Raw genomic sequence first — 17,239 nt, forward strand, 5'->3', positions numbered from 1 at the left:
TGAAGACAAGAAACCTCACATGCCCCTCTCCTGCTAAAATGGGATTCAGCTTATGTCCCATGAGAGGGACTTGTATAACAAATTCAGAATTTGTGCAAGAATAATAATCAGGGGCATCTTATTATTTTAAAACATAAACTGTATAGTCAAACTCCATTGTGTATCTAGTGTTTTTCACATGTGTTTAGGGAGAGACCTTATGTAAACCTCTGGCAGAGACTCAGCATTTAAGGTTATTATGTGATGGTAGAGCTTAGCACAGAAACCTTGATCCTATAACCAAACCGTGCCAAGTCCCAATCAACAGCATTTACAGTGGCCAAACAGACTGTCAGGATATCCTACTGGACACACACAAAAAGCTTGGTGCAGTCAATGCTTAACATTTCCGTAAAAAATAAAATGAAGGTTTCATCAATTTTGCAGATGACAGGTTTATACTCAAAGAATAAACACTTGTTTCCCATTCTAATAATGTAAATAGTACAAGCCAGGTAATGAACAATGCATCAGCTTCAGTGACAGTTCATCACAAAAAACAAATCCAACTGTTTGCTGTAATCTTACAATAATTGCAACAAGCAGACACTGTGAAATTGTGATGGAAGGTTTCAGCTTCTTCTCTGACAGAACATATCAACACAATACTGGTATTAATCACTGATATTCTCAAAAAGTCTACAAAGAACTAAGAGGAAGTTTTTCCTTATCACTGTCACCAAGTGATTGCTCATGGTGGGACGTGCTGGTTCTCTGTAAAGACTATTACAAAGAGTCCTGTCTAGATCTGCCCTATTTCAGAAGAACACTGTAATAATTTATTTTGTAATTTGGCACTATAAATAAAAAGAGACTTGACTGGACGTGGCTATCAACCAAGTGAACTTGTAGGGCTCCAGTGACTCCACAGAAAACAAAATAATGCAAAAACCTCTGCTTGTTTTACATGTTTCAAATACTTTTGAAAACCGTGTTGACCATCTGACTACAGGATGTTGAGACATGGGGTGGAGACGTGATCTCGTGTTAGTCACAACCTTCATTTTTTAAAATTTTCTTCCATGCAATTTCTGCATGCACTGAATAGGACAATTTAAGGTAGCCTGTACTTTGTCACCTAGATTTAATATTTGTTTTTATGCAAAAATGGTCATACTGACACTGACAAATCATGTTTAACTCCCCATTAACAACAGTCATGCAAGTCAGTGTGAAGTAGGTTACATTTGGGCTGCCTGTGTGACCCATAAGAGTACCTGCCCAGATCCACCCTGACTGAGTAACACTGACTGATCACCATAATATGTGACTGGGTGGAGGACACATCAGACTCCCCTGGAGACTATTACAGACCACTGAAGCTATTTAGCCTGGAGCAAATGGTAAATTATGGGATAAGAGTGGGGCGAACAAAAATAATAAGAAAGAACAGAAAGTGTAGCTAAATTAAATGTTGGAAAACTTTGGTAAAACAACACAGTGCATACAATATCAGTCCGTGGAGGGTGAGGTTGTGAGGGGCAGAGGGAGAGACTTGATGGAATGCTGAAAGGAGGAGGGGAGGGAGGAAAATGCCTTTTCTCAGCAAAACGCAGAGCCAGAGAAGTTTAGAATATGACAAACTAAACAAATAAGTAATTAAATCACTGCCAAGGACAATGTGACACAAAACAGCCCTCTCTGTGTTTAGGCAGATGGAAAAGAGCGGGGGACGGACAAAGAGGGATGAAAACTGTACTGCTGTATAATGGATGTCAATTCAAAAGTTGAAATAAACACAGAGAAAACATGTAGGCTTAGACTGAGGGGCTAACACAGCTGAATTGTAGTGAGCACCACACTGTCAGGTGGTGAATTGTGGGACAGGGTGGACAACAGTTGGTCTCGTGTTACAGCCGCGAGTTAATCCACATATCATTAGTCTGTGACTGTGTAGAGCTGCACATGTACTAATTACTTAGCTACCACACTGCCACATTTCTGTCTGTGTAATATGAACCTGTAAATGTAGGTGTGCATCTGTGTGTCGGTCTTTATCAGCATATTTTGTCTCTAGACAGAATGTGACAACATTTATGGCTGTACGTGTACACTGTCTTTTATGAAGATTCACGCCAGCAGTATCCCTCCTTTAAAAGCTTTGTAACCTATGGATTCAGCAGGAGAAAGCAGTCCCCTCTATGGTGTATAACATAATGCTGATTACAGTGATGAGTGGATGCAGGTATATTAACACTTCAACATGCAACTCAGTTCATTCTGAGATTTATCGAGAAGATCACATAAAGCAGTGTTAAAACGATGTCCATGTGCATTTACCAGAGAAAATATGTACAGTTAAAACGGTGTCTCATCAGCATAAAAGCTGACAATACACTATTTCAAGCCGTATGTATTTAAAGCTGTAAAATGTTATCTATTTATATGCCTTATTTGGAATCTCCACACACATACAAGCATTCAGTTGCTCACCCCTTGTCTGGTACATTTCTCATACTGGTAAAGAAAAACCCTGTAGGAGCTTGCTTCCGTATGGGCTTCCGGCTGCGTATGGAGTAGCGTGTGTGGTACCCTCCGCTCGCAAACAACAAAATATGCGTTAAAATCGCCGCAAGTTTTTAGCAGCATATCTGTATTTGTCTACTGAGTTTTTTCGCGTCTGCGCGGGGTTTGGATGGCGAAAACAAGGTCCGGGAAGCAGACCAAGATTCAACAAACAAACAAATCCAACGCCGCCGCCGCGTGCCACGCCAACGCCAAGCTGACTTCAGCGTTTACAATGAGCGGTGCGGACGCCAAAACTCAACCCTCCCTATCTGCAATATTAGCTGCTATAGAAAATGAAGGTGGAGAAGTGAGGAAATTAATAGAAGACACCAGACAGTCCATCACTACTCGTCTGGATTCTCTGGAAAACTCCCTTGCCCTCGTGAAAAAAGAGCAATCAGCGGTCACGGAGAAAGTCGAGGGGCTTGTCGAAGCGGTGTCAGGCCACGACTCCCGCCTGGACATAATAGAGAAGACCTGCAAAGAGCTACAGGCTACCAACGACTCTCTCCGATGGAAAGTGGGCGATCTGGAGGGGCGCTCCAGACGGCTAAATCTAAAGTTTGTGGGCATCCCAGAAGGTGCCGAAAAGGGCCGCCCTACAGCTTTCGTTGAGGGTCTGATTACTACGCTTTTTGGCCAGGATGCTTTCTCAAGGCCCGTGGAAGTGGACAGAGCGCATCGTATCCTGAAACCTCGCCCAGCGGCCGGGGAGAGACCCCGCACACTCATCGCCAAAATGCATCGTTATCAAGACAGGGAGCTGATTTTGCGACTGAGCCGTGATAGGAAGGAGCCGCTGTTTTTCAAAGACCCGCTGCAACACAACGAATCCAGGGTGTTCATCTTCCCTGATTACACAGCCGAGGTGATGAATCAACGCCAAGCTTTCAGCGCTGTGATCAAGTCTCTCCGTGAGGCTAAAGTGAAAACAACTCTTCGCTTTCCGGCTAAGTTGTATGTGGAGCATAATGAACAGACTAGTATATTCACGTCACCCGTGGACGCGAAAAAGTTTGCAGACTCCCTGCATGCAGCTTCTCCGCCCCCCAGCTGACTTTAGGACGGTGCGGGGTTCCTGTTGACTATCATAAACTGATGGAGGATCTACTTTGCTGGTAACAGACACCGATCATCTAAGACTTTTTCTCTCTCTCTCTCTTTCTCGTCTCCACTCCTTTTTTTTTTTTCTTTATCTTTTTTTGTGTGTATATAACATAAGTGGTGATTTATTTTGATTGATTTTTTTTTATTTTCTTCGAGCATAGAGGTTAAAACAAATTAGGTTAGAGGGTATCACCACAACACTGTTTGGTAGTATTATTTTGGCTGGCTCATTTTGTTGCCTCTCCGGCTACAATAGTTGGGGGTGTGGCAAAGCCGCCAGGTTTAGGGGTGGGTGGGGGGGTGGGGTGGGTTTATGTCTTGTATGTTTTGTGTCCCAGACTAAAGAATATTTCAATGTTTATGTTTATCATGCATGTTTTACTGATCGTATGTGTTTGCAATGGCAGGAATGGTGAGGAATAAACCTGTGGGGGCATTAACATTTGTTACATGGAATGTAAATGGCATGGGCAGTCAAGTGAAAAGGGGAAAGGTTTTTGCTCACCTGAAATCTTTGTCAGCAGACATTATATTTTTACAAGAGACTCATATTAAACCTTCTGATCAATGTAGACTTAAATCAAAGTGGTTTTCAGATGTCTATCAATCTACATTTTCATCTAAAGCTAGGGGTGTGGCTATATTGTTTAAGAAGAATGTATTATTTCAGTTGTCTGATCTTACTACTGACCCTGCTGGTAGATACCTGATTGTTTCAGGCAATATTAATAATATTCCTATTACTTGTCTTAATATCTATGGTCCCAACATTGACGACCCTGATTTTTTTCGGAAGGTTTTCAACTTATTACCAGATCTCAACTCTACTAATTTGATTTGTGGGGGGGACTATAACTGTTATCTCGATCCCTATCTTGACCGCATGTCGTCACGCCCTCCTCCTTGTATTAATTCAGTAGGTACCCTGAATAATTTGATCAAAACTTATAATCTGATAGATATATGGAGAATTCAGCACCCAACAGACAAAGAGTACTCTTTTTTTTCACATGTACACAAAACATATACTCGTATTGATTATTTCATTATTGATTCAAAGCTATTATCAAATGTGGTGCAAACAAAATATCAGGGTATATTAATTTCTGATCATAGTCCTCTCACCATGGCTCTGAAGTGGTCCCTACCCAAAACTTCTTTTTCATGGCGCTTTAATCCATTATTATTGCAAGACACCAAATTTCATGATTATATAAAAGCTGCCATGGATGAATTTTTGTTGATTAATGACAACGGCGCTGTTAATGATTCCATTTTGTGGGAATCCTGTAAGGCCGTGCTGAGAGGCAAGATAATTTCTTATGAAGCGTCTAAGAAGAAGGAGAGACGTAAACGTTTAGAGGAAATAGAGGTATTACTATCCGAAGCTGAGAAGGCTTACACTTCCTCTTTTTCCACTGATGATTTATACAGCATTATGAAACTTAAGTATGAATATAACGGTATTTTAAGTGATCAGGTAAATAAGCAAATACTTAAACTTAAACAGAAGCAATTTGAGTTGAATGACAAGCCAGGAAAGTTGCTGGCAAGACAGCTTCGCGGTGTTCAGGCAAATAGATCTATTCTTAAAATCAAGTCTTCTACCGGGGAAACTCTTACCCACCCTCAAGATATAAATGATTACTTTAGGGAATTATACTCAAAGTTATATGAGTCTAAATGTAAGGTATCTGATGAAGAGATAGGGGAATTTCTCAACTCTGTAGACCTACCTAAATTGAGTGAACACGCTAAGAATGAGTTGGACTCTAATTTTACAGTAAATGAAATCTGTGAGGCAATAAAATCATTTCCTAATGGTAAGGCGGCAGGCCCAGATGGGTTTAGTGCAGAGTTTTTCAAGTCCTTCACTGATTTCATTTCTCCACTGTTATACAGAATGATTCAACATTCTATTGTTAATAATTCATTCCCGCCAACGTTTTATGAGGCCAATGTTTGTCTTTTACTTAAGAAAGGGAGAGAGGACTCGGACCCATTGTCCTACAGACCTCTCAGTTTGTTAAATTCTGATCAGAAAGTGGTTGCTAAAATGTTGGCATCTAGGTTAAGTAAGCATATTTCATCTATAGTCCACCCTGATCAAAATGGTTTTGTGTGTGGAAGATATTCTTTTTTTAACACACGCAGATTATTTAACATTATGTATACTAAACATGAGGTAAATCTCAAACCAGTGATTATTTCCCTTGACGCAGAACGCGCTTTTGATCAGATTGAGTGGAGGTATATGCATGCCACTTTGAGACGGTACGGATTTGGCGAATTTTTCCTATCTCTCATCAATATCCTTTATGCTAGTCCTACCTCTGCGATTCTCACTAATGGCAATAGGTCATCATCTTTCAAACTTGGACGTGGGACTAGACAGGGTTGTTGTGTTAGTCCGCTACTGTTTAACCTTGCACTTGAACCCCTGGCTATTAGTATAAGACAGCTTAACACCATTAAAGGCATCACAATTGGTAACACTGAATGTAAAATATCTTTGTACGCGGATGATTGCTTGATTTTTTTGTCCGACCCCTGTTCATCCATCCCTCCACTTCTTTCATTAATTAATTATTTTGGTAGTATGTCCGGATACTCCATCAATTGGAGGAAAAGTTCACTTACGCCTCTCACTTCCAATCTAGATCCTCTTTTTCTTAAATCCCTTCCCTTTGAAATTGCCAAAGACCAGTTCTCTTACCTGGGCCTGTCTATTCCTGTAAACTCTAAACATTTAATCAAAAATAATTTTGACGTCCAGGTTGAGAAGCTTAAGAGAAATATTGATTATTGGAGGTCTTTGCCACTTTCTCTCATAGGGCGGATTAACGCTATTAAAATGGTGACGCTCCCTAGGTTTATGTACTTGTTTCAAAATATTCCCATTTTTCTTTCATCGTCATTCTTTAAAAAAATTGACTCTATAATTTTGCCTTTTATATGGGGATATAAAACTCATCGTATTTCCAAGGCTCATTTACAAAAGCCTAAAAAACATGGTGGTCTTGCCCTTCCTAATTTTCAACATTATTATTGGGCAACCAACGCCAGAGCTTTAATTTTCTGGCAGGATCTGCTCCCTCAACATAGAGAGCACTGCGATACACCTAAGTGGTTACAGCTGGAATCACATGCTGCAAGAAATAGCTCCCTTTCAGCTCTTTTGTTTTGCACGAAAGATTATCCTTTGTCTTCGGTTGAAGATAGTTTTGTGCTGTATAATTCAATTAAAATTTTAAAACAAATTAGGAAGGTACTTCAACTACCTGATTTTTCTAAATATTCTCCTATTTGTTTTAACCATTGTTTTGTTCCAGCTAAGTCTGATCAAGCCTTTGTATTCTGGAGACAAAGGGGTCTGGTTACCTTCTCAGATTTGTATATGCATAATCATTTAGCTTCATTCAATGAGTTGAAGGAAAGCTTTTCCCTTCCTCAATCCCACTTTTTTCGCTATCTACAAGTAAGGCATTTTGTTAAAGAAAATGTAAACAACTACATAAATCCTAGTATGGAGCACTCATTTTTTGCTATAATGAAACTAAAGCCAGGATCTAAACACCTTGTTTCAAAATTTGTTTCATTGTTTTCTAAAGTTTCAGTTTTGTCAACAAACCATATCAAGTCTGCATGGGAGGCAGATCTTGGTACGGAGCTGTCCGATGGGGTGTGGAGGGAAGGGTTGGAAAAGATTCATTTAGGTTCAACCAATGCCAGGTTGCAGCTGATCCAATATAAAATCATGCACAGATTACATTATTCCAAGGTAAAACTCAGTAAAATGTATCCTGATGTTTCCAATATTTGTGACAGATGCAACCAAGGTTTAGGGACCCTGGGCCACATGTTTTGGCTCTGTCCAAAGATTGTTTCTTTTTGGCAACAGATATTCTCATGGTATAGTAATGTTTATGATGTGCAGCTGGATCCAGATGTAGTTTTTATATTGTTTGGTTGCTCCGAAGCTTTCTTTTCACTCCCTCGCCCTATGCAGGTGACCATCAGATTTGGCACCTTGGTGGCAAAAAGGTTGATACTTAAAGACTGGAAGGCCACTGACCCTCCTAGCTTTTCCAGGTGGCTGAGGGAAATGGTCTCAGGGATACACCTAGAAATGCTGCGCTGCAATCCTGGTACTGTTACACCACCCGTGGAGACTGACTGTGTCTGGGGCCCCATTGTGAAACATATTAACACAGTTCTGTAAATGTCTGGGTAGTGTTTGTCGTTGTTGTTTTGTTTTGTTTTGTTTTGTTTTGTTTTGTTTTGTTTTGTTTTTGTTCTTCTTGTGTTTGTTTGTTTGTTTGTTTCCTTATTCGGCTGTGTGCTTTTGTTGCTGTTTTTGTTTGTTTTGATGTTGCTGTTTTTATTGTTTAGCTTGTGTACTTGTTTGTTGTGGGGAGATTGGATTGATTTTTGAAAATAATAAAAATATATAATTGAAAAAAAAAAAAAAAAAAAAAAAAAAAAAGAAAAACCCTGTAGGCTTTGGGCCAAAACAGAGTAGAAGCAGAGTTTAATAGAATATGGGTACATGCACTTCAGTGTTGTGAAGGTGTTTGCTTAAAGAGTGATGGGGCACATGGAGAGGGTGCACTAGAGGGAGGGATATATTCAGGTTGGAGAAAAGCCACTCAAAGATGGGGTCACGCTGGGCAAAACGATGAAGAGCACCAGGGACTGTGGATATAGGTATAAATGGGTTGGCTAAGAGGGGCAAATTTAACAATAGCACACAATGGGAAACAGCCAGAGTGCATACAAGGTTTCCAAGGGGGCAGAAGAGTATGTGGTTATTGGGGGCAAGTGTCTTGGTGGAAGTATTACAGGGCAATTATGGTGGGCCTCTATGGGGTAAATTGTTATGACTCTTACAGGGAGGCATACAGTTTGCTCAGAGAGCTTTAAGGGGAGGGAATGGAAAAATATTTTGTTTTCTTGCACCTGAGCAAGAGGTAGAGGTTGGGGAGAGGAGAGGAGAGGAGAGGAGAGGAGAGGAGAGGAGAGGAGAGGAGAGGAGAGGATGATGATGATGATGATGATAAACCCTCTAAAATCATCGTCCACTGGGATTGCTCTGGCATTTCCTGTTCTTGCTGTCCCACAGTTCTACACACAAATACACAAACACACACAGGAATGGCCTTCCTCATTATGGGACCATTAAAACATGATGGCATCTTATCTCCAACCATTTCCTCCAGTTAAACAAAGCAAACTCTTAAGTATCACAGATCCACTTAGACCTCACTTGGCCCATCTTCTCTGCAGCCTCTCTTAATGCTTTGATCTTTCTCTCATTCCTCTTCACCCCTTCACCTGTCCTCCAGTCTTTCCCTTTTCTCCACCCTATCACTCCCCCAACTTCAATCATTTGCTGATTCTGCTTTTCAACTACCTCTTGCCAAGACCTCCCGGCTGAACTTGTCTTCACTCGCTGCATTTCTTTCACTAGCTTCTCATGTGTGGTTCTTTCTCATCTTGTTATTTCTCTATATTTCTTACCAAGTGTCCTTACCCATTCATCTGAAGCCCCTTCCCAGCCTCATCAGTACTTCTCGCCTCACCCCATCCTACCTCCCACCCCCCCACTCCATTCAGTCTCTCTTAACAAACACCGTAACTTTCCCACGAGGGTCGTCAGGACAACAGAGCCTCTTCAATTCTTCTCACCCACCCACAATCCAATCCCACCACCTGCGAGTGAACAAACAAGACACAGAAAAAGAAAAGTGGAGTTCTGAGTGAAAGCAATGCATCCAGTGTGACTTGGCTGCAAGATGGTAATACCTAACCCTCAGTATGTCATGATTATATTACTGTGTTGTTCCTTTGTAGCCATGGTGAAGTGGAAGCAATTGCTTAATCGACTTGGCAAACACAGCTGATGACACTTCACAGTGTCATCGAAGCTATGGTACAGAGGAAGGTGTGCGACCTATGAGAACTGGCTCTGTGTCAATGCATACTTGTTCGCAGGAGGATGTCAGTGCATATGTCTGATGATCTCATTAACTGTAATTATGAGTAAAATAACAGTAAGTATCCTATCACCTGTCAAAAGATTTGAGGCTGTAAGACATGCTCACCTAATAAGAGAAGCGCAACCAGACTGAACACGATAAGACATATCAACATGTGCTTGGATACTTTCTCAATTCATACAGGTTCCTCATTTGCATGTTTGGCACCCTTGAAACTGTGGTGCAAGAGAGAAGAGACTTTAAAATACATCTTAACTTCTGGAATTCATTAAAAGCAACACATCTGCTATCTCTGCAGTAATGACCTTATTGACCTCATTCATTATGTGTATGTGTTCATTCTTTAGCAATGAGGCAGCTGTGGGGGAGATACTTGGGAGGTGATGCACCAGAGAACACTGTCTCACGTTCTGCAGCTTCAGGATAGTGCAATCCAAGCACGAGCACCACTCTCATTATGGAATAAAATCGTGCTTGAGTGCCAAAGGCTTGGTTTCATTAAATCTTTGGAAAACCCTGCAGCTCAGATACAAATAAACATCAACAGAATTTTCTGCTGTTCCTCAGATATCGAGTGAATCAAATACTTGGAACTTGACTGAGACTCAACCTTGATGACTCTGATTCAGGTTAGGGTTAGGGTTATGAGGACTTTACTCAGATTAGACTTGTCTTCCATAACTTGGACATGGATTCAGAGACAAACACAGAGGACATGAAATTCAGCTCAGACTCACTACAGATATCCCTTGAAAGTGCCTCAGCTGTACACAGACACCCCATCCTCTTGCCAATGTTTGAAGAAACACTAAAATACAGATGTTTTTAGACAGCTATCTGACACACCCTTGAACGCTAAGGCCCATTAGTTAAACAAGCAATACACCTCAATCCAGCTTCCATTTTTCATAATATCAGCATGAAAGATTTTTCTTCATAAAACATTTCCAACAAAGTCTCTCAGCCTTTATCTTGAGCTGCAAAGGGCATCAGTCACATATTTGTTGTGTCCACTGCTGTGGGCATAAAAAAAAAGAAAGATTTCCAGTGGAAACAATGCGTAGAGGGCATCTGGATTAAGGTCAACAGCTCTGAGGCACTTCTTTTGTTGAACGAACAAAAGAAGGATTTCATAGAGTGATCTTGTGTGAGGACAAGTGACAGGACACTTTGAGGTTTATTGTTCAGAGTAACCTTTATATAAGACTTTTACTATAGTAAAAACAGAGATACCATGCCCTCTAGGTACTAAGTTGCTTTTGGTTTATTAATTTTGAATTTCCAACAGAAAACTGACACCGAACAGAACAACAGCACTGCACTGCCACCAACTCATGAAACATTAATTACTAACCTTTTATGCCTTCTATGGGGCAATTACAAGTCACATTTCAACACGGTGTCAATTTGTGGTCTTGCACCCAACAGTTTGCACGCTAAGGAACCTACACGTACAGAGACACACACACACGTACACACATACAGTGTAACCCTCTGCTGTCATCTCTCATCATTCTCGAGACCCACCATTACCTTGCAGGTTTGTCTTACACCCCAGTTGAATCTAAACAACATTTAAGGGAAGAATAAGCAGTTGTTTGGTGCTAACTGCTCGAATCATTCTAAGTTCACTAAACAGAGATACTTATAACAGCCATTATAGCCATCATTGTCATCATCTTCCAACATACCACCCACAGACTTGCTCACACAAGCAGCAAGGCAAGATGAGGGTAGTGTTTTGCAGATGGCACGCCTACACAGCGCTGTGGTCAGGTGCATAGTGGTGTAGTGCAAAAGCTTGAAAAAAAAAGCTTGAATATATGATATTTGGTCTGATAGTAGAAGAAGAACTTGGATGGCCCAAGTACTCCAAAGTTAGTCAGTCAAGGATTGTGCTCAAGTTCCCCAAAACTGGCACCTCAAGGTTTTCACAGCAACCGAAAGTGATAGGATGCAAACCTGTTTGGCAATCAGTAGAGATCTATATCACACACTATAACAAATGTCATAAAGCATTATACACAAAGGACAGCGAGCGGACTGGGCATTGTGCCAGTGTAACTGCCATTATACCGCTATTTATATCAAGGATCAATCAAACGTCCTGTTATCATTCAGCCTTACAACAACGCTGTGTGTGGCCTTTGAAGCCTTGTCCTGAACAGTCGGAGGAAACCAAGCAGGCTGCTTGTTTTCATTCTGTGGGATTCCAGAGCCAGGTAGGTTTTGTTTCATCGCACAAAGCTATGATAACCTTTGCAGAGATAGGTGAGGATTACAGAACAGCTCGAGTGTCAACAACCAGCATTAATGATGCTGCTAGGTCTCTTTTTGACACGTGGATAATTATGGAACAGAACAAAAAGCAGAAGCTGTGTGAGGAAGTTCAGTGGGTAACTTGTTGATAACAGCTTTATGATAATGGTTGTTTATCTTTACAACTAACTAACCTGCTGCGCTGTCACAGATAATCTCAAGAAATAAAATTGAGAAATACTACACTAGCGCTTACATTCACGGATGTGCAACCACACACACTAGCAGCGTTGCATTTTACCTTCCTCACTCCAATCCTCCCCACACCCACAGGTGTATTCCATCTATGTAACTTTAGACCCAGGAACTCTTTGGGTCTTGGTTAATCATGCATGAGCCTGTGGAAACGTTGGCAAGTAGCAGCAACACAGACACCCCAGGCCAATGATGAAGTCAAGGCTCCTCCATTTATCATCAGCAGGCGAGTCACTTCACACGAGATCAGAGAGGATTCTGTGTTGCCCCTTACATAAAAAACAGTAAGATGGATTACTCTAGTTTTCAACAGACTGTCAAAATCAAAGAAAAGATAAACAAGGGCAGAAATTAAAAGATACTAGAATTGCAACTGCAATTGTTTGCCTCCGCCAACCAGGCAAGTTGCAGGAAATATGGTCACAATCTCCCCTTCATTGAGAGTGTTTTTGAGACCACTTGTGATATCACAGTGAAGTTGACTTTATCACTTCTTCATTTTATCTTTTCAAACATTTGTATTAATTTGTGTCAAAATTAGCATATACGTAGTCATAAAAAATGTGTTTTGTGAGGTCACCGTGATCTTGACGTCTGACCTCTGACCACCAAACTCAAATCAATTCATCCTTGAGTCAAAGTAAATGTTTGTGCCAGTACAGTAAGGAAATTCCTTCTTCTGAGATGTGGTGTTGATCAGAAAGGACAGATGTACACAATCTACATAACGCCTTCATCCCTGATGTCACCAACCACATGCTAGAACGAAAGAGAAGTTCATCATCAGCGCTATTTCAAAAGTACTATACAAATAAAGCAGATGCCAGAAAACTATGTTGTCAAAGGTTCCCTTTACAAAACACTGCTAAAACTGAAGATATTTGCAATTTCATGACCTCCATTACCATTTGGTGTCAGATCACTTTGCAGCTTTTGCCAAAAAAACCTAGTAACAAATAAAGGCTTTTACTTCATCTTTAACAGGAAGATATCTAACTCTTTGGATACCGTTTTACTTTAAAAGTCTTTTCTTAGTAAAGACATATCTGGACTAGAAAAAAAAACACAAACAAGTTTCATGAACTTTTTCTCTGTCAGCATTCAATAATAGTACAGTACCATCTTCATAATAATGTCATTTTCTAAGCAGCAACATATGGCAACAGTGCGTACGTTTCATTCATGAATGTAAATAAAATAGTGTTAGATTGGACAAGATTGATCGGTCTCTGAATACTTCATCGAAACTGAATCACTCTGTTACTACAAAGAAATCAGATATTTACTTAATGAGTCACTACTTCACTGAAATAAAGGAGTATGGTGAAACATTTCACACAAGCAAAGCAGTGTGGACTTCAAGAAAGATGTCATTGAGGTGTGTTCAGAGTCACCAGGGCCCACAGATGTCTAGATACGGCCCACACCCAATTCTGATGAAAAGAGGTCAAACTGCTTCACAGCCCAATAGGAATTCCCATCTGATATGCTTTGCAAGGCTGAAACAATGCTGTAAACATTTTCTAAACTGATCCCCCCCCCTCTTTTGCATGTTTGGCTAGGCTGGTGCAGCAGTCTATTTGATATTTGGTAGGAAAATACCTCCAGTAATAGAAAACTGCTCTTATTTACACTGTCTCACTGGCTGCAAATGTGTCAATTGTGCAGAACAAACCATTGACGGAGGGAATTTATAGAACAGTTAAAAACAAAGGGTTTATTTTTTAAAGCTTGTGCTACAACCTAAGCTTGTAAAAATGAAAATCACATCATTTGTGCACAGCCACATTAGCAACATGGACCTTTGCCTATTTGACTCATTTATTTTTGTGTAAACTGGACATGAATCTTGTTTTCTGCAGCAAGGAATCAGAACTATTTCCTGCCCAGAGGATTGGACAGTGTCCTTGGGAACATGCTTTTTTTCTGTTTCTCTTTCTGTCTGTCTCTCAAAGCACACACAAACACAAAACACATGCAGACAGTGCAGGTCTCCACTCTCCAGCCTACGAGTGAGACACTTTGTAGTCCTCAGCGGTCTGGAAGACTGAAGGAGAGACCTCCAGGGCTGTATGTTGAGCAGTGAGGTCTGAATGAAGGATGCATTGAAATTGCTCTTCTTTTCTTCAGAGTCTCACCCACAAAGGGTCTGTTTCCCATTCAGGACACAAGGTCATTAGATAATACACACAGGGACCTCAAGGCCACACAGCGGGGGCGGGATCATTGAACAAAACAAGCTTCCTACCCCTTGCGATGCAAACTTCTCAATACTCTCGACTCACTTTAATAGTCTCTGCATATGCACATCCAGAAACAAATATATTCACATGCAAACGTGCGTACAAAATCCCTTCAACTCACAACCAGACACACACAAACACAAGATGGGTGTCTTTCTCACTGGTTTGACAGTGGGAATCATGACATCATCGTGTCCCCCTCCCACCTCTCTATTCAATCCCTGCAGAGTTATTTAGCCTTCGAAAGTGGGCTCAATGAATGCTGGAGGATCTCTCTCTTTCTTTCTCTCTCAGTTTTCCACTTTCTCCTTTCTTTTTTAATTTGTATTATCTTGCTAGCACAATCTAACACGTGTATGGATGGTTGATAGGAGAGAGAGAGAGAAAGAGAAAGAGAGAAAAAGAGGTTGCTATGATTGTCTAACCTGATCTATTGTCCACTGAAACTTAGGGAAATGCTTTTGAATGAGGAACTGCTGGCTCAGTAAACTGTCAATACGGAGGTGTTACACTGGGACAAAGCCTCCATAGTGATACTGAACATGGAAACTTTTAGAGATTTTTCCAACTGCAGGAAAGAATGGAAACCAAACATGTTCTGCCTAGAATGGTGAAACTTCTTTTCCACCCCATTCATGAAGATGTCAATGTAAACACAGTGTTCCTCAAACTCATATTCTCAAGTCTACTTGGTGTAATTAAAAGCCAGGAAGAAAGTGGGCAGGGGAATCATGTGATAAAGAGAGAGATATGGGGCAGAGGAGATAAAACGGAGACAGACAGAATCAGAATCAGTCCTTCACTTCCACATGACAACACATGTGGGCTCAAGCATTGGCCTCCTTCCATAAACAATAACTTCATCAAAGTGAGAGAGTATGTGTAAAGATAGGGGTCATAGCATGTCTCCCAGTGAGAACATTGTCTGTAGCTGGATTTGACAATACCACACACAGACACACATAGTCAAAGAGAAGGAGGAAGGGGATGGCAGACAGAGTTGGCAAGTGGTATTGTTTAGAAAAGAAGGATTGGGCACCATAGTGACAGACAAGCCAAACCCTGTGAAAATGAGACAAGCGTCAGGTGCTTAGGGAAAAAGTGGAGTAATCAGTCCAACTTTCCACGTGTTTAAGAATTATCAAGAATGAAAAATGAAGTTGAAATCTCAACAGAAAGAAAGTTGAGCAGCAAAACACTTCACTGTCTGGATCTGAATTCATGTTTCAAGTCCATTCTGCATTCTGTTGGTCTTTAATATCTTTTTCCTGAATAATATTTATTCATTGGAGACATTTTAGTTATTACTGAGCATTACAAATTGATTGGTTCGTGATTGTTCTCGTGCATGCACATTATTCTGTCTGTCAAATTAAAGGTCCTCTCCCTGTAAGACAACCCCTACCAGAGATCAGCACACGAGCAGAAACATGATACTCAGCACAAAGAACGAAGCCTCGCAGCTCTTACGGAGAGAACAGCAAAGTCATGGAGCGCAAGGCCCGGGTGAGGACGGTGGGCTGCCGGCCAGCTGCTGCGCTCTGAGCAACACCAGCCGCCTAGCGTATAGTAATATAGCAACACGCACCCAACATCAGCTCTCCCAGAGTCTCAACACATCCCTGTGCCACTAAACCATATGCATTTGTCATGGCTGGGTTTGTAAATTATAATCCAGTCCCTGCTGGCAACCTCTGTATCGCTCATTGGATTAAGTGAAATCAAGCCTCCGTTTACGCAACAGCCACATTGGCTGTGCGTAAAAGGCTGTGGCTCATTCAGAAAAAAACAAAATGGAACATAAAAGCCTTTCACAAAAAAATTACCAATTTGTCTTCGCAATGTTCTCCTCACATAGAGAAGATTATAAAGTTGGCATTTACTCTGACGTCAGACTGCAGAGAAATCAAGTTCTGCTATCGTGGACAGACGCAATTTTTCTTCAAGAGCACTATAGATGCGTTACCAGTTGGTGGATGAGCGGGGGTTGAGGATGTCTTCTTTGGCCGTGAGCAGCGACAGGCTGTAGGTATCAAGGTTGACCGTTGGCGTGCTCATGATGGCAAAAGTTTCCAGACCACTCCCGCAGCGTCTCTATACACAGGTCCAGCTTTCAGGGCTTCCAGTTTTCGGAGTCGGAGTTCCTGCTGGAAAACTGCCGCGGTGAAGAAGTGAGGATCTTTCACGGCCGAGAAAACTGCAGGGAAGGTATGCAGGCTCATGCAATGTGGGCTTTAGTTCCAAATTGGGGCGATGTGTACAGGCGCTGCGTACTCACAGCGTGGAGGAGACTGCGACTGCACACTGGTCTTTGTGCAGCGGGGTAGAATAAGTTTTCACGAAAAAGCCCCACCTCCCGTTGAGAGAGTGGAAAGCATAATGACTTCACTCGCTGGGTCACTTGGAAGAAAAGTGCAATGCAACCAGTAAGCAGCATGTACAAATCTCATGCCTCCTCATTTTTCTGATACTCACTTTGTAAACTTGTCTTTCTGCTTGTCATCAATCAATCAATCAGTTGCCTTACACTTTGACCACCCCTTGTTTGAGAGCACTATTTCACCATAATTTACATAACACCGTTCGCAAATAAATGTTAGCTGAAGTTCAACAGCTTGGATTAATCCAATAACTTTATATAGTCCACTGATGTTTGAGCAGAAATGCAGATTGCAATTATTGTTGTGGTTGCAGGAGTGCCACAGGGGCAGTGAGGCAACTTTAGATCTGTCAGTCTCTCTTTGTCCCTTTTTGTCTTTGAATTGGCCCCCATTGGCCCTTGGCAGGCTCCGGAGAAGCCATTTACAGTCCGGGCAATCTCTGACTGAG

The 17,239-nt window shown here is 41.3% G+C and overlaps 1 protein-coding gene across 4 annotated transcripts in view; it reads right to left on the reverse strand.

Moving 5' to 3' along the window:
* The window catches only part of LOC310991659 (uncharacterized protein), a 36,305-nt gene extending 19,395 nt beyond the window's left edge, over positions 1-16,910 (reverse strand). For all 4 annotated transcript variants that reach the window (XM_083979499.1, XM_083979497.1, XM_083979498.1 and 1 more), the window contains exon 1: positions 16,377-16,910. In XM_083979499.1, the coding sequence (XP_083835625.1) occupies positions 16,377-16,468 (92 nt within the window). In that variant the 5' untranslated portion in view covers positions 16,469-16,910. The remainder of the gene's footprint in view (positions 1-16,376) is intronic.
* Positions 16,911-17,239: the final 329 nt, after the last annotated feature.

The sequence above is a fragment of the Trachurus trachurus genome (assembly GCF_905171665.1).
Source record: "Trachurus trachurus genome assembly, chromosome: 9".
Classification (NCBI taxonomy): Eukaryota; Metazoa; Chordata; class Actinopteri; order Carangiformes; family Carangidae; genus Trachurus; species Trachurus trachurus.